Source organism: Etheostoma cragini, chromosome 19, assembly GCF_013103735.1.
Source record: "Etheostoma cragini isolate CJK2018 chromosome 19, CSU_Ecrag_1.0, whole genome shotgun sequence".
NCBI lineage: Eukaryota > Metazoa > Chordata > Actinopteri > Perciformes > Percidae > Etheostoma > Etheostoma cragini.
Genome location: NC_048425.1, coordinates 5,323,642 through 5,341,460, shown reverse-complemented (window position 1 = coordinate 5,341,460; position 17,819 = coordinate 5,323,642). Strand labels below are relative to the sequence as shown.

General features: G+C 44.1%; 2 protein-coding genes across 11 annotated transcripts; both read left to right on the top strand.

Moving 5' to 3' along the window:
- The first annotated feature begins 508 nt into the window (after nucleotides 1-508).
- On the top strand, nucleotides 509-6,804 carry LOC117935136 (copper chaperone for superoxide dismutase-like). 2 transcript variants are annotated; one of them, XM_034857264.1, is made up of 8 exons: nucleotides 509-690; nucleotides 944-1,016; nucleotides 1,666-1,803; nucleotides 3,197-3,371; nucleotides 3,582-3,642; nucleotides 4,024-4,101; nucleotides 4,224-4,327; nucleotides 5,903-6,804. In XM_034857264.1, the coding sequence occupies exons 1-8, from the start codon at nucleotides 553-555 to the stop codon at nucleotides 6,060-6,062; spliced, it is 927 nt and encodes a 308-aa protein (XP_034713155.1). In that variant the 5' UTR covers nucleotides 509-552; the 3' UTR covers nucleotides 6,063-6,804. The 2 variants fall into 2 exon arrangements, with proteins under 2 accessions (XP_034713155.1, XP_034713156.1); XM_034857265.1 differs by lacking the exon at nucleotides 509-690 and adding an exon at nucleotides 713-754.
- A 1,612-nt stretch (nucleotides 6,805-8,416) lies between these two features.
- rbm14b (RNA binding motif protein 14b) lies at nucleotides 8,417-16,699 on the top strand. Of its 9 annotated transcripts, none has more exons than XR_004654696.1 (6): nucleotides 8,441-8,544; nucleotides 10,262-10,614; nucleotides 10,942-11,980; nucleotides 12,236-14,827; nucleotides 15,260-15,385; nucleotides 16,554-16,699. XR_004654696.1 is itself a non-coding variant. In XM_034857261.1 (4 exons), the coding sequence occupies exons 2-4, from the start codon at nucleotides 10,266-10,268 to the stop codon at nucleotides 12,537-12,539; spliced, it is 1,671 nt and encodes a 556-aa protein (XP_034713152.1). In that variant the 5' UTR covers nucleotides 8,441-8,544; nucleotides 10,262-10,265; the 3' UTR covers nucleotides 12,540-16,699. The 9 variants fall into 9 exon arrangements, 4 of the variants coding, with proteins under 4 accessions (XP_034713153.1, XP_034713152.1, XP_034713150.1 ...); XR_004654694.1 differs by having other exon boundaries at nucleotides 16,035-16,699; XR_004654693.1 differs by having other exon boundaries at nucleotides 15,260-16,699.
- Nucleotides 16,700-17,819: the final 1,120 nt, after the last annotated feature.

The following is a 17,819-nucleotide window of genomic DNA, read 5'->3' as shown; positions in this document are numbered from 1 at the left end:
ATACGCACACGTACACGCACACAAACACACATACACACATACACACATACACACCTACACACACTGGTCTCCTCTGTAAAGCAGTCATCAGCTTAGAGGTGATCTCTCCCATATGAAACGCAGAGCTTAATCTGCAGATCAACTTAATAACAATAATCTATACACATTATAAAATTGAATTGGAGGCCACCACATTACTATTACTGCTTGCAATCTTCAGGGTGGTTCTGCATGCTACAATCTTCTGGTCCAGATGACCCCCTCCTCCTATTCTGTCTGATCCTGACTGAAAAAAACTGCTGTTTCTGCTCTGTTCCTATGTGCACATACACTTACAGAATCCCTCATCGTTATATTAGTGCTTTGCATGATTTGGCCCAATTCTAAGCCTACTTTACATTACTGAATGTTGCTCCCTCACCCTGAAGGCATCATTGGTTTCTATTCACTTTAACATGCTATGAAAACCATCATTGATCAGATCAGTGCAGTTGCAGGTAGCCGGCACCTGGTGGCGGTAACGAGCGGCAACGTCACTGTGACCTCACAAACATGGCGGCGGCCGTTGGCAGGTATAGCTGGTTCGTTTCCGTTTCTAGAAAAGTGGGAAGTTATCTATTCAATTCATCACTTTTCATCGCCCAGGCGGCGACGTGCACTAACAAGATGGACTCTGTGAGACCAACCAAGGTTTGGCAGTAATTCCTGTCGTATTTAGGCCTCTCTAATGCTGTGTCGCGAAACCATTTTACCCGTAATAAAAAGAATCAAAACAAAAGCATGCCTAATTCAGCTGCTGTTGGGTGCTCTGACAGTCAACATGATTGAGTCCAGTGTTGCTGCGCTGTTGCATAACGGGCTATGTGTACACTCTGCACTTACATCATTTTATCCATTTATGTTAAAAGCTACAGATGTTTCATGTCTGTGTTTTCCTCCACAGCTGGAGTTTGCAGTGCAGATGACATGTGAGAGCTGCGCAGTTAAAGTCCGAGCTGCTCTGGAGGGTAAACCAGGTAATAACGCATTTAAAGGTGTACTAGTGTGGTAAAAGGAGCTCTTGATGCATGTTAACATCGTCTGAAACCCTGGTGTTTGTCATCCGGAACTGACAGCTCCTTTTAGCGTGGGACAAGCAACAGGGCAACTGCTCTAATTTCTAGTAGTTGACACAGTGGAGGACCATGACGCAGCAGATTATGTCACCCAGCTTTTATCTGTCGCTTGTTTGTGGCTGGCCTTTCTTCATGCATTTCAATGCACAATGTACCATTTCATATTACTCAGCGAGGCAAGTTTCTTTATGTAGCACACGTTATTACAAGTTACTCAAAGTGTTTTACATTAACATCCATTAACTTACATGTACAGGCTTTTACAGGATACATTCTTATACTCAACTGTGAAGTTTCTCAGAAGAACTATGTAATTTGGCACATATTATTGGCCAAAATATTAGAACTTTTAATTGGTACAATTTCAATTTATGAATCCAAAATGGAATGTCAAGATGGCGTAGCCTACATAATATGATAATAACTCAGCTAAATGTGCAATATGTCTACCTGCATGTCAATATTTAAGAAATTATGAATTCATATTTGCTTTGGTTAAAAGCAGCTTTTTTCCTATCAGTTGATAATTTTGCTGTCAACGTGTTTGCAGGAGTGACGTCTGTCAGTATCGATGTTGGTAAGGAGCAGGTGTTGGTAGAATCGTCTCTGACCAGTGCAGAAGTGCAGGCTCTGATAGAGACCACTGGACGCAGGGCTGTGCTGAAAGGCATCGGAGGGTTAGAGCAAGGTAAGAAATCATAGGACATCATCAAACATCTATATTTTCTGGTACTGACACGCTCATGAAGGGGAATTAAAAACGGAAGTGTTCTTTTAAACAAACAAAAGTCACCAAATCTTATTTTTTATCTCCTTGAGGTCTAACAAACGCATTAAATGCATTTCCTTCCTCCATAAAACATTTGCATAACCGCAATATTTTTACATCCAGCAATGATTACTTGCCTAACCTTTGTTGGCGCCTGTTGCAGCATATCACCTTGTTTTACCTCCACTTATGAATCAGTTGAATTTGTATAAATTGTGGGCAGGACCCATCCAGGTGAACCGCGTTACCTGCATGGCCGTGTGTGCATGTGCCCAAAATTAACAAAACAGGGATCCACAAATAGAAAAGCAGCTCTATAGCGCTACAAGAGGTCAAAAGCTCCTTTTTAAGCACAATATGAGATGGAAATTGTGCTTTTAAGGGATGGATAAATTGGCAGACAAAAGTCAGTTACTTAAACTGTGAAAGGGAATTTAAAGTAATGTAAACAATTCTGTCGGTGCATCCACATGATACAAGTCTTCTGTGATCGCACTTCACCCCCACCCCTCCTCCACACAGTTGCTAGTAGCCAAGGAGGACAGTGTGAAAAAACATGCTGGACTCTTGAGAGGTCAATCTTTGAGTTTCTGTACACAAAAGTCGCCGGATGACACCAGTTTCTAAACACAGCCATTCTGAGAACTACAGAGAGAGTTGTGTGGAGCCGATAATCTTAATTAGCTTTAGGTCAACTAATTTGGCAATGTTTTGAATGTAACGGACGTTCTTTAATATAAAAAAGTTATGCACTAAAGCTTCAATTGTGCTGTCATTGATCTTCCTGCAGAGTAGAGATGCTTAATAATTCAGACGTAAATGCAGCTTCAACTGTTGAAATACTGGTGCTGTTCTCACATCAATAAAACATGTTCTGGATATCACAAGTAAAATAGAAGTGTGATTGCACATATTTAGTGTGCACTGGGATGTGATTACTCGGAGGTGGTCATGTTGGTACATTGACCGAATGCCAGTGCAACCCTGACATTTTTGGGAAAGTTCCAAGTCAACTTTGAAGTACATGTTTAGCATGGCTTACCTCTCAAACACAGCTAGTTATGGTTGACAGCACATCAGTCAAGGATTTAAAGTGACATTTTCCCTCTGACAAAGTCGTGTGTGAGCTGAGAACCATAATCTGATCAGTGGCAGTTACTCAAAAGCCATTTTTGTGATGCATTCTTCTTATTCCATATATGAACTTTAGAATCATCGAAACAAAATCTGGATGTGTCCAGATGTGAAGAAGTGTAAAAAAAGATCACAGACATGAATATACAATTCAGGATGTATTGTGTTTTTATGACAGACCTGGGTTCAGCAGTGGCCATGCTGGCTGGTGTGGGAAAGATCCAAGGGGTGGTGCGTTTCCTGCAGCTGTCTGAGGAGCGTTGCTTGATCGATGGGACAATCGATGGATTGGAGCCTGGACCCCACGGCCTCCATGTCCACACCCTGGGGGACCTCACACTTGGCTGTCTTAGGTAGGACCACTGTATTGTAACAGTAGCATGAAGGGCATGGACAGGCTGGTCTGGTTTACAAGAGACTGATAACACTGATCCATTTTACAGTGGGCAGCAAAGGATACATTGACTGCAACAGCACCCACAGTTGCACTTACAGTAGTAGTATGAAATTGTACTACAATTTAACTTCCCTTATATTTAATTAGATCCAATTTCTTTTTACAGTTGTGGAGAGCACTATAACCCCTTTGGAAGACAACACGGTGGTCCAGGGGACTCTGAAAGGGTATGTTCATGTCTGTTCCTAAGAACTCTATAAAAATAACTTTTCACTCCATGCTGTAGATCATTGGTGCCAGAACATTTTGATGTAAAAGGAGTAACTAAATAATTGATCCTCTTCTCCATGAATTTTGTCAGAATCACTTCTGAGATTTGATACATTTTCAACACCAAGCCAAATGTACGATGTGATACCCCCTCTCCCAGATGGCAAAATAGGTCCCAAATATGTTCCGCATCAGGTGCTAAATGTTCACTAAAGTGCGTGACAGAGAGCTGCTAGTCTAAGGCAGTGTACCCCGGCTGTCTCGATGTATGCTCCTTGTGTATTTACGTCTATGGCTCAGTGTTATTTATTCTCTGTGTCTTTCTCATTGTCGTACAGCATGTAGGCGATCTGGGAAATATTGTGGCTGGACCAGATGGCAGAGCCTCATTTAGACAAGAGGACCGTCAGCTAAAGGTAACACAAAAACAAAGTTTTAGAAAGCAAAGATGTTCCATGTCAACGTCTAGTTTTCCAAAACAACAACAGATTTTTTTTTTCATTTTTTCTTCATTGATACCTTGGTGCACACGCTGTAGGTATGGGATGTGATTGGCCGATCGTTGGTGGTGGATGCAGCAGAGGACGACATGGGTAGAGGAAATCACCCTCTCTCCAACCAGACTGGGAACTCTGGGGAAAGGTGGGTCAACAAATGGGGTTTAATATGGGGGATTGTGGGTATATTGATCTGGGCATTCACTATTCATAGATGCATTCAGGTACCATTTAGAATCAGGTCTCTGGACCTCTCAGGGGATCCAACTCTTAAGCCACCTACTCATGATCCACGCTAAAACCGCTCTGCACTGGCTGTGCCATTGTTTTCCTATGGGGAGAGTGGTTGAGATAACTAGGAAGAAGCGCTTCCCTTGGCACAGCGCACCGCTCAAAATTGCCACCAAGCGCGGCCACTCAAAGTTAAAATTATTTCAACATTAATTTCTTTGCCGCTGACCTTTCATATAAGGATAAGATGAGAAGGTAGCCAGAAGCAAGGATGATGTTAACCTGCGCTGCGCTTTGCCTCTGAAGTGCCTGCACTATGCACTGCGCCCTACTTTGCGGTTTTTCCTCTGATCATGTGTAGGTAAATTACTTTATGGTAATTTGTGCGTCTGTAGTATGCGGTGATGTTATTATAGATTGCATTATATATGTAAGGTGTGTCTATTCATTTCAATCAGGAGAGTCATGTTTGCAGATATGCAAAAGGTTTATTGTACAGAGCAATAAAAAAGTTCAAAGTCTTTGGAGATTAGACTCCATCGTTATACTAATAGTTCGTTTATAAGGAGAGAACCATCATAGCTCCCAAATGGAATCTAGACACCGGGGGTGGCGACAAAAGAGCCCGAAGACCAGACCAAGGAGGCTCTGGAACGGTTAGCTGGAGTAGACGATGAACGCAGGTGGATGGGGAGGTGGAGCGTTGCACTCTTTGCCTGACACGACAGCTGATAGCAAAGGGAGAAACTGATTAAAGCAGGGTTGTGACTCTGTGATTGGTCCTTGCATTTTGTGAACAATTCTGATTAGTTTAGCAGGAAGGTGAACGCCTGATTCAATTTAGATAGAGTATATTGATTACCTGAAAGAATATACACTGAGCTACATTTCAATCAGGAGAGACTAATTTGCAGATATTCAACAGTTATACACAGTACGATTAAAAATATACAGTTATTTGGATAACAGCTGATATGATTTAGGAGAGCATTGATTAACAGTTAGGTTAATTCACGCTGAGCTACATTTGACTGTTTATTGCTGGTTAATACAGATGGTGTATATGTTATGTGTATTTATATTCTGTATTGTAATATTGTGATATAACTTTCTGTTGTCTTAATTTTGGGTTGTTTTAAAAGGTCAAAATGAGGAATGACATGATTATTATTTATTTATAAAAAATACAGTATTATATTGTGATATGTATTTTGAGCTTGTACACAGCCTCTGTGTCAGTAGTGCATTAGTTCCCCAAATTTTAATTGTAAATCTACAATTAAAACATTTCTTTCAAAACAATCTGTAAATGGACTTTGAGTTGGGATTGTTTTAGCCTGCAATGGTCAACCTACAATGTTAGACTTAACATGATTAATTATTATATGAGCACTCTAATAAGCGGTTATCAAGGGTTATGGTTATCGAGACTTGGTCTGTTAAAGCTGATTATTTTTTTTATTTTTTTTCATTGTTCCCTCCTCGACAGACTGGCCTGTGGGATCATCGCCCGATCAGCAGGTCTTTTCCAAAACCCCAAACAGATTTGTGCCTGTGACGGGGTCACGCTGTGGGAGGAGAGAGACAGGCCGATTGCTGGGAAAGGTCGAAGCAAGGCCAACACAGAGACACCGGCAGCACACCTCTGAGCCTCGTACATAAACAAATGCCGTATCTGGAACTTGTGCCGGGGAGTTTGAACAGAAGGGGCTCCTTGGACAGAAATGCAGAGGTCAGAGCTGACGTAGGACAAAGCACTGAGAAATATGTTTCCACACAGCTGGACAGACGACTAAAGAAAAATGGCCTTACTTTCATGATTTTCTTTTCTCTGGATAAAATCTAATCCTCTTGCAGTCCCAGTTACTGTCCTGGGAGGATTTAAAAATCACTAAAGCAGATTAAAACCGCCCGGGACTTTGTGAAAGTCACCATTTTATTAGCTAGATGTCCGTTAATACTGTTAAATGTTTGTATAACCAGTTGCCTCTGACACAACTGTTTCATAACTGTCTAAATTAATGTACTGGCTGCCTGGCAGGAATGCCTTTCAGTTGTAATGATTTAGATTTTTTTTTGGGGGGGATGACAAAGTGCTGTCATGCTAATGTTCAGGATATTTATGGTCACAAAGCCCTCCGGCTGCAATAGGCCCAATGCGCAGGATGCATCTCAGCCTTAGGCTGTGTTCACATACACTTAGGCGGTCCGTCTGAATCGCAAGTCTTCCTATTAAGTTGAGGTGGATTCAGCTTTTGGAGAAACGCAACCCGGTGTTACCCTGCATTGGCCAATTATATAACAGACAGTCCCTAGTCTTGAGGCGGGGGGAGACTCCTGTACAGTAGGCGGTAAACCTCACTGCCTCTATTGCTGCCACAGGAAAGTTTAGAAGAAACCATGAGATAAAAAAACTAAACACATTTACTTGACTGCCCAGAACTTCCTGTAACAGCTGACAGCTTTCTTATCAATCTCTTTTTCTTTGTGAAATGAAGCTGCCTTCAGGTGTGGTCGGAAATGTCCAGATCTGACGAAAAACAACAGTTATTAAATATAAAGTCAGGTGCTACATTGGGGGATTAAAGATCACAAATGGACCATTTATTGACACTTACACTGCCACGTAACCCTGCGGCTAATCACTTTTCCGCCTGAGTGTATGTGAACGCAGCCTAGCCAGTTGTGTTGTTATAGGGATGGAATTTGAAAGAAACTAGCCAAAAACACACTAGTAATGTCCAAATAGATAGTCAAAAGTAAGGGATAAATGGCCTTGCCACTCCCGGTGGTAATAGTAACCATAATAGGATTCCAAGTTTAGGGATTCACATGTACTGCTATGGATCTATTACAGGCGGGCACAATGTGAGCGCGTTTGACAAACATTTTGGAACCACTGAGCATACTCAGGACATGTGGAGGGAATCGCTACCACTGTTAGCTGCATGTGGACCCAACATTTTTTTCCTGCATTAGTGTGTTCATTTGAAATCCATAAGGGGGTGTTAGTGACTTGGGTAAGAGAGGTTTGAAAGCTCGGGAGAGAAAGAGTCAAATTCCATCCGGAGTGAAAGGTCAAGGGGGGTTAAAAGTTTGAGGGAGGTTCCTCGAAGGATTGGGTGCTCAGCTGTTGTTTCAACATGGAGTTTGAGTGTTCTGTTCCTTGATTAATGCTGCAGCCAACTTTACATACATCTCATACTTACATGACGGAAACTCAAGTTTTTCTGTGTCAAATAATCTGTCGTCTTCTCTTGTCACAAATTGTACATGATAATTAAAGTATACAAGTTATACAATAATGTGTAAAAGTTCTTCTTGCTGATACTTGTTGGTTTCTGTTAACACATTTTTTTCTCTTGATGAAGACTTGAAATTGGGACAGTGGATGCATCGTATACTGTGTAGCGAGTTTTGCAATGATTTTTTTATATTAAGCATCTGTCTTGTCCGGTGAGGCCTGAATGAGCTTATTGAATTTTCCCCTCAAATGTTCAGTCGGTGTTCTTTTTCCATTTGTGTCTGATGGCTGTGAACTCAGTTTGACTGTAGGGCGGCAATCAATGTTTGTTTATATTATTGATTTATGTTTGGATTGTTTTTTTTATTCGTAGTTTAGTCTAGACATTTGAGAAGCTAATAGCTGTAATTTCCCTACAGTCTATCAATAAAACTAGCTATTATTATTATTATTATTATTATTAAGCTGGAACCAGGTAATGTAATATTCAGCTTGACTCTTTTGAATTGTTGTCAAAGCCTGAATTAACCGTAATGTTGCTCCTGATCTGTCCTCTGTGGTTGTCTCATAATGTCTCATATTTATTTGTATCATAGCCCATGGTGAGCTCTTTTATTGAGCTCACTCACTTGTTGTTGTTCCTCTTACTTTGGAGCAGAACCTCGTGGCTTTGAGGCAGCCTTTATTCTCCTAGTGGCTCTGATAAATTCAACAGCATTATACATGGCATTGTGTACGTGTACTGTGTGTGCTTGAGACATTTTTTGTGAGGATTCAGCATCCTCCGGGTGCTGCAGCAGCCCTCCCCCCTCTGCAGCCTCTACAGCCGAATGCCCGACGTGCAAACGGAAGCAGGCGCTACCATTTTGAAATACAGCACGGTATAGGTAAGATGGTAGATTCTTTTATTTATTCGCTTTTTCTTCAGTATTATTCTCATCTGAGCCGCATGGGTGGTCATTAATTTCGATTCGTCTTGAAGCTCAAGTGTTTTGGACGGGTATGTTTTAGCGACGAAGACTAAGTAGACCGTGTTGCTAAGGAATCGCTCGGTGTTGCACTGTATTCATTCCTGTGCGGAAAAATTCGTCCGTTGTTACACTGTATCGATTTCCTATTGGGAGCCAGTTTTTGTACCAGGTGTTATGTGTTTAACAGTGTTGCGTAGTTCAGAGTATAACAAAGTTGTAGCCTATGTATTATTTTTTGTAATGTCTGTTTTTCGCCATAGAGTTTGTTTGCTTCTGGCCACCGAACGAAACCAATAAGCATCCCTTCGCGCCATATGTTTTACATGGACGACAACTTCACTTGTGTTTTTTTTTTTGCCATTTCGTCGCTTTTAAATGACCCGAGCTTTGTAAAAAAATGTGTTGATTCAACGTCGTGCTGCGTCATCAGATACCCCAGCTTCCCTTGTCATGCCTGGCATACAACACTGTTACTGCAGCAGCCATATACAGAAAGGTGGACTAACACATAGCCTACACTGTAGAAACGCTAAAGCAGATGACTTCCATTTCCTTTAAAACATGTCCTATGAACAGCAGTACAGGAGGTGTAGTTCAGTCGGAGCAGCTGACTGGAGCCTAAACCAAAAAATAGAAATGTCATTCTCTGGTGTCATGTTCCCCTTTTGCCTTTTGATTTACAGCCAGCCATTGGGTTTAGAGGAGAAAAGGTGTCGACCGACCTGTAGAAACACTCCTTATTTGACATACAGATTGTGAGGAGGGAAGTGAGGAACATTAAGGCCATTTTTCAACACAAAGCAACCTTTTTGTATCAAGTCTGAAAGATCCTCACTGTAAATGCCATGTGGATTAATATGCAGTGCTCTCTGTTGAAGGTATTGATGTAAAATGCTTCCCCGGCAGTCTCTTGTGTATGAGTCTGGTGTGACTCATGGCTGTATGGGTAATTACAACCTCCTTTTGAGTGAGATCTTTTAAAATAAAATAAAAAATCCTCCTTCAGACTGCCTTTTCATTGAAAACATTAAGCTGTTATTTACAGACACATTGTGTTTCCTTGATTCCTGTAGAGACCCTGCTTTGTTTTGCAAAATCTGATCCGAGCACCAGCTCATAGGCAAATTTGAGGTCTGTGTGGTTTGTAATTTGGGATATTTGAATGTTAATCTGGCTGCTCATTCATACACGGAGGTTCTTTATTATAGTGCCAGTTTAACTGCTTCCTCCTAATAGATTGCTGCATCAGTTTATTACATGGTATCTGTGTGGTAAATGGCTGCATCTTTAGTCTGTCCTTATCGCTGGTAAATAAGAAGACGTTTAATGGTAAAGAACTGGAACAGGTCTTGTAGGTCTTGTTTTTTTCCCTTCAAAGTCAGCAGTACCTCGTCTCTGACAGACATTTTAAAGCCCTGATATAGAAACAAAATAGCTGGGTCAGTTATGTCCCTGTGTACTGCAGTCCACCCCTGTATTCAGGTACAGTACTTCCCTCTCCTCATCAGACTACCGTAGACCCAAAGTAGTGGCTTTGTTCTCACTGAGTAGTTGTTACATCTGTGGCAGGTGATTAATCCCAGCTCTTATCTCTAACCACAGTCAAGCCCTTAACTTATCTGTTCCTCTGCAGCGCCATGGACAAGAGCCACACAGTGAAGCTCTTCGTGGGCAACCTGGCGTTGGACACCACCCAGGAGGAGCTGTCGGCCATCTTTGAACCCTACGGCCAGGTTGTTAGCTGCAGTGTGTTGCGACAGTTTGCCTTCGTCCACCTGCAGGGTGAGGGTGCGGCAGAGCGAGCCATCCGGGAGCTCAATGGACGCGAGTTTCGTGGACGGAATTTGGTAGTGGAGGAATCGAGGGGTAGGCCGTTGCACTCCACCAAGGTGTTTGTGGGTAATCTGAGTGGGATGTGCACCACAGAGGACCTACAGCAGCTGTTCCAGACATTTGGAAAAGTTCTTGAGTGTGATAAAGTCAAAGGTGAGCAAACACCCAAGTAACAATTGTTTTAAAATGCTCTTATCTCTCTCAAGTTGTGCATGCTGTTTGAAAAATTGTGGAACTAGTATGAGTGACATACGGCCATAATTAATATTATTATAAGGTTAGAATCTGAGCATAAGATGTGTTATTATGATACACAAGTGCAAAGTTCTAAGTGTGACAAAAACCCTAAACTCCCCCATCCTTGTTGAAAGGAGGGACAAGGTGGTTCCTTTGGCGCAATTCATACTTTTTCGTAGAAGTTATAAGTGCCCGTGGCAATGCCACTGTGATCCTAACTGTTGTCCCTGCGCTCAATGACAGCCAGGCATTCCTCTTCCGCAGGCTATGCCTTTGTCCACATGGAAAACAAGGAAGACGCGCTCCAGGCCATCGAGGCCCTGCATGGCACCTCGTTTAAGGGCCGCCCCCTGTCTGTAGAGCTATCCAAAGTCCAGCCTAGCAAGCAAGCACCTACAGGAAAAATCCCCTGTGTTAACTGTGGAAAGCAGGGCCACTATGCGGGAGAATGCCCTGTGGGAAAGCCTTCTTTGGAGCAGTACCAGAGTCAGGCAGCGGTCCTGGCCGCAGCTGCTGCTGCAGCCGCCGGCCTGCCACTACAGGTCCAACAAAGCGTGCACAATTCAGTCTACAACACCTCCACGTTTGATCCCACGTATGCGGCTCTCACTGGGATCACCACAGGCACTCGCACTGATGGAAACCCAGTGAATCCAGCTGTTTATGGTGCCCTTGCCAGCCAGGTGTATGGGGCTAATGTTGCCAGTCAGCTTTATGGAACGGTGGCCAATCAGGCAGCTCTGACATCAGGCGCCACCCAAATGTACAGCACGATGACTCCCAACATCTATGGCCAGATGGCTGCAAATGCCGCTGCTGCCTACTCGCCTCAAGTTTATACCCCAACTATGGCCAACTCCCACGTTTATCTGACTGCAGCTCATGGAATAGAAATGCAGACAGCAGCTGCAGTCAACCCTGCCTACACTGTATCGCCAGCAATTTATGGTGCTGGCGCACCAGCCTACGCTCATATAAGCGCCATGGGAGCAACGGACCCTACTACAGCCATCTTTGAGGCAGCCAGACAGGCACATTACTTTGCCCAGGGCCAACAAGTTATGGCTGACCAGCAGTCAGTGGCTGCCGCAGCAGCAGCGGCTGTGGCAAAATCTGGTGAGAGGGACCGCAGTCCCCTACGGAGGTCAGTACCTCTGCTTCCAGACCCAGTGATGAAGCCGTTCATGTACCAGAGAGCCAAGCCGCGCCGACCCCTACTCCCTACGCCAGCTGGCCGAGCGGCAGAAGAGGCTGCAGAGGCGGCAGAGGACCCCATGGCCAGGTAGGACATGCTCTTTAAACGTTTTTACCATCAGCTATCTGGCACCACGGAAACATTTTCAGAGGGTTGGGTTTGTTTCTCCAGGAAACTGTTTTTTTGCTTGTTTTTAGTCTTTTACAATCTTCTAGGCAAATTTGTCATGGTTAGATAATACTTTATTGCATTTTTTAATGTTTCTTTTCTCACTCTTTTGTTACTCCCACTGTGTCACCTATCCTGTCCCTCTTCCTACCTAACCCCCCCCCCTTCTCCTAGGTACTATGCGGAGTACTACCAGCAGCTACAGCAGTACCCCCAGTTCCAGTATGCCTACCCGCCACCGAGCGCAATGACCGCTATCGCTGGCATGCCGGGAGTGTCAGGAGTCCCTGCGATGTCGGCCCAGTCCGTAGCTGCGCTGGAAGCCCTCAGGCCAGTGGTTCCCACCGCTGCGGCGATGGCTGCTGCCATGGCTGCGCCAAGGGTGTATGAGCCGCCGTTGCCGCCGCCCACGCGCAAGGAGGCCATCCTCCGCCGCCCCGAACTCTCCCTTCACACGCCTGAGCCCCCCTTCCGATAGTCGCACACAGCTCCCTGCTCCCATCCCTCCCTCTTTGCCCTGAACCCCATCCCCCATCTCCTCTTCCACCCCAAACCTGACCTTCTTACAGCAGCTGTGTGTGTGTGTGCGCGTGTGTGTGTGTGTGCGTGTGTGTGTGTGTGTGGTGGATTTGGGGGAACTGTAAAGGATGGGGATTGAAAGGGGGGGGGGGGGGGGCTTCTTAGTTTATTAACCTGCTTTACAAGGGACTTGGTCAGCTAACCTTGGTCCTGTTTGCATTCAAACAGTGCAGCCGTGTTAGGGAGGCTCTCATCTGTTTTAAGGGCATTTTTTATGCTTCTCAGTTTTACGTTTTTATTGTGCCAGTCTCACACTTGTGCCAGTATTAGACTGACCCAGTCAGTCGTTTCATATGCCTTTATTTCCGCAACCCAGTTATGGTTTTCTATGGCCAAATCTACGATGAAAGACATTGATTTTTATCAGCCATCCTCCTTAGGCCTAGATGATCAGTTAGGGCAGCTAATTTGAAACCTTTTTTTGCCTTATGTTGGTGAAAATGTGATCAGATGGGAAGTCCTATAAACACATATTGTGCACAGGCTGCATTGCATTGTTTCCAATAGAACCAAGGTTGATGTGTGTTTGGGGGGAGGGGTGTTGAATGTGTGATGTGGATGTAGTAAGTGTAAAAGGGAGAGATATGTGCGAGCTCCTAACCTTGCAGCGCACAAATCCAGCAGCTTAGACTGCACCTAGCAGAAAAACAAAACATAAAGCACACATAATACATACTGTATGTTTGGATCGCTCCTTGACCCCTTTTCCCCACCTGTACTCTAACTACAACACTCGAAGACACTGCTTCACCTCTCTTTCCAACTACAGTTGACTACCTCTGATAATAAATTTCAACGTAGAGTCTATTCTATTATATATCACACTTTTCACCCAGTCAGCAGTGTATTCCTGCTCCCCGCAAAGACACAGGGTCAGCAGTTTAGTGAGGGAGGAGCTGGGTTTTAGTGACAATGACTTTTTGTAGATATTCTGTAATAAGTCCTCCAGAGGCCTTTAAAAAAAATTGTGTATTTGTTTGGTTTGTTTTAGTGTATCTTACATGTAATACAAGTCAACCTGGGGTGTAATGTATTGTAAATGGAAAACCCCCCATGTGTGACTACTGAATGAGCTGTTTACAAATGACACTGCATCCTATTGGGAATCCTGATATATGACTAGCTCAATTATGTGCCTATAAGCTTTGAGTGAAGTGCATTAAGTGGAGGGATCTCCCATTTTAAGTGCTTTAAAAAAAAAAAAAAAGTCATTTCAAAGGGGGTGGGTAACAAGAGTTTAGCACCCAGACGGCTACGAGCAGTAAAGCTTTCTTGTGGACTTGCACTCCTGTACAAGATTTGTTTCATATCCTAGGGTTTTTAAAAAGCCACAAAGTGAGCCTCACAGGTTCCTAATTAGCTGTTGGTTTTAACCAGTATCAACAGTAATAGCACCAATGAAGTGAGAGATGGGGAAGTGTCTTCTAGGTGCCCCAACTATCACTTTCTCCAAATACCATACCTACTTCAGATTGTAATTGCAAAAACATTTTAGTGTCTGTTTTAATCCGTTTATTTGAACTGGTGGGTGGGGTTTGCTGCATCAGGATAACAAAAGCTTGACTTGTAAGGACCGGTACCTTTTGGCATTCACAAGCTTGTTCTGAGTGGCAAACCCCACCCATTTGGTTCTGCAATCATTTAAAACTATTTTTTTAGCAACTACTATTTGACAGCGGTCTGATGCACACACAGACACACCCTCTGAAATCACCTTACTGCCTCGCTGTCCCCCTCCCCTCTCTCCCCCTGTGGTTTTTAGTGGTTAAGTGACTTTTGCATCTCAGTGTAATCTTTCTGTGTTGTATATACAAACACATGCCAGTTGCATCCTTTGTAGAATTATGTGGTTTGCGATGTGTCTTGTTTGCCATGTTTGAGACCGTATTTTTTAGAGAAGTATTCTAATTTTGCCTTTTTTTTAAGAAACGACCCACAAAAAAACCTAAATCGGCATGCTTTTTATTGAAAATATGTATACTATAATCATTATTATAATAAAGAATGTTCTGGCTGACTACTGTGGTAAAAGAAAAGCAAAGGGTTTGGACATTTCCCCTTCTTGTTTATGTTGTTTTTCTCCACTATCTGTTTCTCTTGTGTAAAATGACCACCAGACCCATTTGAATGGGGACCCAGGGGGACTCAGGTGTAGATGCTGGCCCAGCTTTGCTCTCTTTGGTCGGGGTAAGTGCGGGTTGGTGCTCTTTTCTCTCCCCATCTTCTCAAACTGGGTGCAAACCAAAATTTATGAGAAAGTGTTTGCACCTGACCAAATGCACTTAAGTATTTAATTTAAGCAAGAAAGGCTTGTATGGTCCTTTTTTTATGTTTTTCATCCAGAAAGGACATTATACAAACTAGCATCATGTTGAGAGCTGGGGAGAGGCACACAGATAGAATGGCCTGGGTGCATTTTGATCTGTGGAGCAGTTCTGTCTCTCGGGGTTGATGGGTGTGCGTCTGGTCTGGTCTATCCCCGCTGCACCAAATTCTCCCCCTCCGTGTGTCTCTGTGTCCACTCTACTCTTAGACCTGCATGTGTGATAATCTGTAACTCTGCCGCAAAGAAAGCCCCACGACAGTCCAGCTCTGAACTAACTATCTCAACTGAATTAGGTCCCCGGGCCACCTGGAACGGCCAGCGTGCAGCCGTGCGTGAGCGTGGCGGCATGAGCCATGGGGACGACTTTTAGCGCGACGCCACCACAGTGGGAACTTGTTCTCTCTCTCCTCACCACCAAGGTAAATGAAAAACGAAACAAAAACAAAAGCACTGACCTCTCCTCTCCCCACCTGCCGCCCCTCCTTTGACTGTGCCTTGACCAAACATTCCTCCCCCTCCTCTTTCCTCCGCCATCACCACTTACCCCTCTCCCAACTCCGTAACTCCTCTGCTGCAATGACAGTGCCATCGGTGGGGGTGGCGGGTGGGGTGGGACTAGGACCCCTTTCACAAGAGTCCTGTCTCGCATGTGTGTGTGTTTAAGTGTGTGTGAGAATAAGTGTGTGTGTGAGTAAGTGTAACTGAAAGAAGTTTTGTATTTCTGAAGAATTCCTGGGTGGTGTTTTATTGATTGGTGAGGCTTGGCACATGCGGACATACCCCTACTCCTGCCCTGCCCGCTGGCCAACTCCTCTCCACCGCCGTATTCGCCGCCCTCACCCCTCTCACCTCCCCTCCCCCTCCTTCCACCTCCTTCTTCCCTTCTCCTCTCAACCCCACCCTACTGTTCCTATGCGCCTCTCCTCTCCGCCGTTCACACACACACAGCGCTTTTTCCGCCGCCACCGCCGTCGCCACCGTGGATCTGGGTTCGTGGCTCTGGCACGGACTCAACTACCCAGAACCACCCACCTGACCCAACCTCCCCATCCTCCTTTGCTACCATAGAGGCCTGGGCGTGCCAATGGACTGTATGTGTGGTGGCCCACTGCCGGACTCAGTAACATGACACAGAGAGACTTCACTGTTGGACAAGTTGCTTTGCTAAAACTGTTGAAAGCTGGGTTTGCTCCACATGGCTGTGGAAGGGATCTTAACTCCTGTTTCCCAAAAGAACTTAGTTGCATTTCATCTTTAGTGATTAAATCCACGTCAAACAGTTTTCTGACCTTTGGGTCCCTCACAGCCTGTGTGCCAATCAGAAACGTCCTATAAGATAGGCCTTAGGTATGAGGCCAGTCTGACCTGTAGATTCTCAGTCTCAGGGTTCCTATAGGACTTTTTTGGTACGGCGGCTCTGTTCCTCTAATGCTGGGATCAGCTGGAGTGGCTGGAAATGTGCTCTGAGTGACGTGTATGTGTTCGTACGTGTTAAGATTGTCCATGTGCTGAGATAGAGCAAGATAACCGTCACATATGACAGGCTCTAAGTATGTCAAATGAGTTGTCTGACATATGCTCTGACAGCAGCGAGACGGATTCAAGAGGGCATTGCCTACTGTCTGCCCAACAAACAAAGGAGAGGGATGAATAAATGAGTTGATAATAAGGTGAGTTGGTAGTGAAAGGATCCTCTGTTTAAAAAAATAAAATAAAAAAGCTGGTCCCTAACCTCACCTTCCTGATCTTGGAGGACCCTATTGTTGATTGCTATAATAGCCTGGGCATTTTATATTGTCCATAGTGTGATGATAATGATCCTGATGATAAAGCAGCTTTAACTCTGAGTTGTCCATTTCTTGATAAACTTCATCTTTGTTTACTAAAATGTATTCCACCAAAATGGATTTTGCATTATCAGACATTGAATGCATTGAAAGATCTTTTATCAGAATCACCTAAAAAAACACCATTGCTTTAGAAGGAGCAGATAAGGGCCGACTCCATTCCCGGCCTCCATGATCAGGGCGCATGGTGCTCCAATTTATTTCCTTCACTTCTTCCTCCCCACTCTCCCAACTCCTCCCAATTGGCCGCTCCGGGTGCTTGCGAGTCTGGGCTTTCTGTGCTTGGGTGAATGCAGCCACGCATCTCTTAAACCCCCTGCTCTGAATTCACAGTCACACTGTACTGACAGCCACAGCTCACTGCAGCCTCCTCCCTACTTCCCCACCTACTCTCCCCCTGCCTTCTCTTGTTTTTGGACAGCTGAAGAACTAAAGATGCTCTTTGTGCACACATCTTTGTTCTGTGTTGTTTTGATAGGATCCCACAGGTTACATCTGTTCTCCTGAAGCAGGTAACAGCTGAGATGTGTAAGTGTGTGCATCTGGAACACACTCCAGTTTGGTTAGAGCACAACCCATAGACCATATTGCCTTTTGAGTTTGCAAGTTGAGATTCTGTAGTTTTAATTAATGTGACCATGACTATTCTAGCTCTTCTAGCACAGATGTGAATTAGACATTATCAGACTCTACTGCTGCACAGATAAAGATGATAGCAGTACAGTCATACCTCAGCCATTACCTCATCTACAGGGAATTTACACAACATCAACACCTGCAGTATTTAATGCAATTCAATGCACCAACACCCCTGCATTTATTATGATGGAAAATATGTTTGATTTTTGTTGAGAATTAGAAATTCTTGATGCTGCAAGATGTGGCTGCGGTGTTTTGGCTTGCATTACATTGTAAGGTGTTCATGTTATTTTGACCACCCCGTTTCCGTGTATGTGTAGTATTTTATTACTCACATAGTTGCAGTATTTTTACAGTGATCAACCCA